General features: G+C 41.8%; 1 protein-coding gene across 1 annotated transcript in view; it reads left to right on the forward strand.

Moving 5' to 3' along the window:
- The window catches only part of LOC138003670 (60S ribosomal export protein NMD3-like), a 26,881-nt gene extending 22,228 nt beyond the window's left edge, over positions 1-4,653 (forward strand). Inside the window, exons 13-16 of the mRNA XM_068849865.1 lie at positions 1,012-1,084; positions 2,296-2,408; positions 2,554-2,624; positions 3,842-4,653. Coding sequence (XP_068705966.1) covers positions 1,012-1,084; positions 2,296-2,408; positions 2,554-2,624; positions 3,842-3,963 — 379 coding nt within the window. The 3' untranslated portion in view covers positions 3,964-4,653. The remainder of the gene's footprint in view (positions 1-1,011; positions 1,085-2,295; positions 2,409-2,553; positions 2,625-3,841) is intronic.
- The last annotated feature ends 1,582 nt before the right edge of the window (positions 4,654-6,235 follow it).

Here is a 6,235-nt window from a genome sequence, read left to right on the forward strand (position 1 = left end):
TTCTCACTATATTATGTAGCAGACAACAAGCGTTAACCCCAGTAAAGGAAATACGAAAATAGTATCTGCAAATTGAGGTATCCGTGACTTGATTTCTCACTAGTTTAAAAAGTCTTTTTTACCTTTCCAGATAACCTGTTGCTGTCTCCCTCATCCCCCTATTGGCCGTGTATGTCCCCAGGCAGGTTTGCGGGGCCTTTATATGCCCTGCCTGGCTTTATTCCTTTATTCACCCACTTCATCGACACTGCCAAACATATATACCTACCTCAGTTTACTTTACGCCCCACGCAAAATTTTCACCCGTACCTTTTTAAGCTCCGGTAAAACGTGAAATGTTTGGTGACCAAACACGATCAAACTTGTTTGTTGACCAAACAGCTCCGGTCAAACGTGAAATGTTTGGTGACCAAACACGATCAAACTTGTTTGTTGACCAAACAGCTCCGGTCAAACGTGAAATTTTTGGTGACCAAACACGATCAAACGTGTTTGTTGACCAAACAGCTCCGGTCAAACGTGAAATGTTCGGTGACCAAACACGATCAAACTCGATGTTGACCAAACATTTTGTCGTTTGGCCACCCTGTTTGACGCTGTTTGATTGTGTTTGGTGAAATTTGCAATCCATCAAACACCCGATCAAACAACGCCAAACACCGCTATTGTTCTCGTGTTTGTTCATTTGGCCGACTTCACTGAGCATCTTTGGCGCGCGCATGCGTATTGCGATGCAGACATAGCCCGAAAAAGCCCGAAATCCTTTCGAACTCGGATGTAGTTGATGGTTCCTTTGATAGCGTTTGGTCATGTCATCAAACACGGGGAAAGTTTGGTCACCAATTATGTTTTACGTTTGACTGGAGCGTTAGTAAGGCATAGAGTGGCTATTATGCAAGTGTGAATTAATTACTATTTTGTGAAATTATCGTATAAAACACTCACTGCAGTGATAGTGAGCTGTATCGTGACTTGCAAACGTTGACAAAGCCTTTGTGGTGATTCTGTTAGGTTTGATTTTACCAGTTCAAACATCAACGATGAGAATTTGAATCGAATGAGCTCTGACAGAATCCCGGATGTGGTATGTGTTGTTCAGTGTTCATTTTAAGTGATAGTGGTCACAGAACTAAGTGAAGTGGGCACTCCGCTGACCCGGATGCTGGGTAGATTGAGCAACAACCAAGGTCCAAAATAGTTTACAGTGCTGCTTTCGTAAACAGATCTGCAAATGGTTGTACTCGAGTTCATTGTTTTCTCGGATAGGCACGATAAACCGGAAGCCCCAGCACTTGCTTGTATTCTCTTTGGGACATTTAAGAACCGAACAATTGTACGCAGTGTCGGGCACAGGTTTCCTGGTGTTGTGGTCTGGCCTCAGGTGAGGAACCCTCGTATGGGACCTCAAGAATCAAACCGGCCAAATTGGAAAGAGGAAGAAAGTTATAAGAGGAAAACAAATCCCCTACCTGGAGTTCTTTAGTGAACTCATTTTACCTAGACAGCGTCAAAATGCTTCATGATGCCCTATTTGCCTATAGGCGCGCTGAGACTACAATCTTGGACAAAACTGTTGAGACAGTAGAGACCTTTAGCAACGAATTTTTCGGGCAATACCGCGAACCTCGGGAAATCACAGTCTGTGGTTCGAGTTCCAACTTCAAAACACCGCTCTTGCGGTAAGTGATTTACGGCAGCGTTTTATAGCCAGAGATCAATCAGACCTACCGTTTGACCTTATCAGTCATGTTGTTTCATCTGTTTGCTATCTATTGGGAACAATTTTGAAGATCAAATATAAGTTTTGGGAGAATTTGAGCTGTTTAATTTGAGAGCAGTTGTAGCAATGAAACATTCAAGATGGCGGCGCCGATATGAATGACAGAAAAAGGCTTGCTAAAGTTCAAAATCGAGCTAACCTCTAACGGGAAACGACTAACCGAAAACCGCGGTTTGCGGTGTATCCCGAAAACGTCGGTGCTAAAGGTCTCTGATCTTCACACAAATTCGCGTTTGTGTTTACACACTCCTACTTACACTCCCCTTTCCACTCCCCTCCCCCCTTAGTCAATGTAACTACGTATTGTCATCTGTCCTACAGTATATTTCCGACCACGATAAATCATCATTGAGTTTGGGGAGGGGGAAAGGGCGGCTTTTAAACGGATAATTTTGTGGGGTTCCCAAAATGTCTCTGTGTCTCAGCAGGTTTTTGTCCAAGATTATAGGTGAGGGTGTAGATTTTGTATCTCGCGGGAGTACCTGTTGACTAAATCCATTTGAGTCACCTTTCAGATATTGGTGAAGAAATCTTATGGTGACAAGAAGAAGCGACGGAAAAGAAGGAACTGGAAGTTGAAGGGTCTTAACAAGGAAATGAGTGGCATTGATCAAGACAACTTATACAGGTAACTATGGTGATACTGACGCTTCATGTTTTCACTTTTTCTTGAGAAATATACAACTGACTCATCACTGCAAATATCATCAAACTCACCCAGTAATTACATTCCTACATGCTGATCTCCTGAAAATTTTGTTTACAATTTCCAGGGATTATGATGCATTCTTGGCTGATCTGGAGGAAGACAAAACTTACCGGCAGAATGTCAACATATATGTGGGTTAGTAAGACTGCTGCCTAATTTGACTTTATATTTTTAACTATTGTGTAAAAAGTAGACAAAGATAAGGAGCAAAGTGATCTTGGGAAGGGGATTGCTTTGTAATGGAATTTTTAGTTGTTGGTACTGTCACCTATGTCACCATTTCCATTAGTTGGGCTAACGCTCACATGGTTCATATGGGGTAGAAACCTAGCACTTCACATTACACTCTAATCAGTTAACTCTGTTGAAACATAGGTGCTACACGGCCAACGTTTGTAAAAACGTAACCCTTCCTTGTACTTGTACATGTTCATTGCCGTGACTTAAACATCTTCAGTTCCCACGGCCTGCTCCCGTCTGACCTTGTAGCTCAGTCGGTAGAGCAGCGGTGATCTCACCCGAAGGTCGAGGGTTCAATTCCCACCGTGGTCAGAGTTTTTCTCTGTCCTTGTGTGGGCCCATTTCCATTAGTAGGGCTAACGCTCACATGGTTCATATGGGGTAGAAACCTAGCACTTTACATTACACTCTTATCAGTTAAGTATGTTGAGAAATGCACGTAACATCCAAACCAAAGTCTAAGCATTTGCTACCGATTTCCAACAATAAGGTAAGTGTAAAGGTTAGCGTTATTTTTGGCTTAGGGTAAATGCAGCTGTTTATCCTTACTTGAGGAGCGGTATTTTCGGGACAATTCGTGTCGTTAATTGTTCGTATTCCGAGACACGAGTGATGTTGAAGTTGGCGAGAAGAGCAAGGGGACACGTTGTGACGCTTATTGAAGTTCGCTTGCGTCACGTAGGCCATTTGCGAGTTGATGGCTGCCTCCTCTTCGAAACGAGTCTGAGTGCGAAGTTTTTGTGATGATAATTATCTCTACTTTACAAATGTGTGAAAACTAATTTTCATAAGAAAAACTTCGTACTTAGACTCGCTTTGAAGAGAAGGCAGACATGAACTCGGAAATGGCCTATTACGTCTGGCATTGTTGGTGTGCTGGACATTCATGTCATATCCGAAAGACCCTGAGCATCAAGTTGTTGCAGCAATTTTCATTACGTCTTGGATTCTTAGGAGACCCAGGATTGAAGGGGTATATGGTTGTGTGGGTTATGGTGGTATACCACGGTGAATCTGACATTCAAATATTCACCAAATGTGTACATGTATGGCTTTGTGGTTTACCGAGAAGTAGCATCAGTTTTATTCTGGTTTGACCAATTCTTGTTCAGATCGTGATTACAAAGGAGCTCCTGAAGATGATGATGACGAGACTCCTAAGATAACTCTCCAGGAGATGTTGGAGGACTTGCATCTGGAGGAGCGTGACTCAGCCAGCGTGATGACTGAATAAAGGACCTTATTTCATCTCTTAAGATCCCATCACAGGCAGTTGATTAAGTAACGCAATTTCGCTGTACTTAAAATTACGTTAAGTTGTGAAAAGTGACCTCGAGGTTGTGGGACTTAAAGTAAGGCTTTGAATGATTTTACTTCCTGTGGGCCTCGAGAAGTTGTTTTTTTCGTAAGACTGAATCTTATGTCCAAACTGGACTGAGGCTAAGTCGAATCTCAACCAGTAACTGGCGGGAAAACCGAATAAGGCTCCTTGAAAAAGTGGTGTTAAACGGAGCGCTCATAGCTCATGAAACAACCTGAATGCCAAAGGTGCACCAACGAGCAACAGCATTAAACTTCTGTTTACCAGTCCTTGACAATTTTGCTTGAACGTTATACTGAAATACCCACTTTTATAAAGATTTGCATTATCAACTTAAGGCCCGGGAAAACAGCTTCAACATTTGCTTTAACATCCGGTTTATTTTGTTGAACAGTGATGCTGAGACCGTTTGTCCCCCCCCCCCCCTCCCTCTTCCCCCTTCATCCGTGTTGAATCAAAGTTGAATCGATGATGAAGGAGTTTAAAAGCCTTTAAGGTAATTTCCTTGAAATTGTTCTACTATTAAACTTTTTTGGAAACTTGGCGTAATTAACATTCATGATATGAACATTAAAAAAATGCAATAAAAAAATGGGGTCACCGTGCTTGTTTACGCGTCAGCAGGCTCTTAAAATGGGGTATTTTTACTGTTTTCGCGTTATAAATTCGAATCACCTTCATACAGAATTAAGTCTTGGTTACTTCAGAGACACAAAATTTTATTTTGAAAATAAACCTTCTTTTATTTACATAAGCAGTATTGCTTCATTTACGCCGTCTTTGATTCCCTGGTTGTGGGAATAGTGCACTTTTTGGGACAGTTCCGTGGTTAGCTTGAAGTCCTCGCCTTGGGTAAAATATACCCAGTAAGGAACTGTTTTCCAAAAAAAAATCATGTTCTACTATCAAAGTTTTTTTCTTCCTCAAATATGTTCTTTATTAGACTGTTCTTAGCAAATACCTGAAAAAAAAAATCGGGGGTCACCGTGCTCGTTTGAGAGAAAAGGAGCATTTATTTCGCGATCGGGTTTAGTTTGAGCGAAATCTCTTACGTTTTGTATGCGCACGTGCCCATGTGCGCGCGCTAATGACGCGAAAATCGTGCGCAGTAGGGATGCGCGATGCAATACTAAGGAATTACCTTAAACTTCTTTGCTTCAACGACCATTCGATATTTCTTTTATCGTGAATGTTGAATGAAGTTTAAGCCGCCCCCCACCCCAATCCCCTTCAACATTTTTGGGTATGTGCGTGCGTACTAATCGGTCTCAATGACGTATCCGTATCCGTGGCAACAACAGCGGCTGCAGCTTGGGACTGAATACCAGGCTTCTCGTGAAGCCTTGCTGAATCAAATGTCGGTGACGTGTTGCAACTGTTTGCCTACCCCGTATTTTTCAACATCTGTCAACAAAATCAAACGGATATTAAAGCAAATGCTGAAATCGTTTGCCCGGGCCTTGATTGAATTTGACTGTACGCACATTATAACCTTATGATTATTTTGGTCAGTGTTGACAAGAAAACCGCCGGAAATCCGCCGGAAATCCTTACCCGTCAAAGTTTGAGAGTTTCGATGAAGCTAACGTTAACAGAGAGTCAACGTGAGTTCATGAAGAAATTTGCAGCAAGGAGTCAGTTTTGAACTCTATAACCATGATACCTAATATTTCCTCCTTTGACATTCCGGAAAACGGTTTTGGGTACAATTTTTTCCACAAACAACTTATGTCGAACAAAAACGAGAAGAAGATTTCACATATACGGCAAACGCGAAAAATGCCTACTTTCACGTAGAAACTGCAAGCGGCAGCTGGCAAACGTATAAAATGGCGGGAAAATCATGGTCACGTGGTCATTTTGCCGTTCGCTTTTGACGTAAACTTTAACTTCGAGGGAAACTGAGAAAGGTTCTATTTATGGTTATTATTTAAGCATTATAGGACTTTTTCCGTGTTAACATAGCCTCCTCTAAACACGAGGAGAGTTGGGAGAAATTGAGACAGTTATGCAAACTCGAGACACGGTCGAGGGTTTGCATAACTGTCGAGAATTTCCCAACTCCCCAAGTGTTTAGATGAGGCTATGTAAACACGGAAAAAAGTGCTCGACTGCTTTTATAAAATATTTCTCAAAAATAGTTCGACAAATGAAGGAAAACGCTGTTTTTTGTTTTTGCTTCTTG

This window comes from Montipora foliosa, chromosome 5 (genome assembly GCF_036669935.1).
Source record: "Montipora foliosa isolate CH-2021 chromosome 5, ASM3666993v2, whole genome shotgun sequence".
Taxonomy (NCBI): domain Eukaryota; kingdom Metazoa; phylum Cnidaria; class Anthozoa; order Scleractinia; family Acroporidae; genus Montipora; species Montipora foliosa.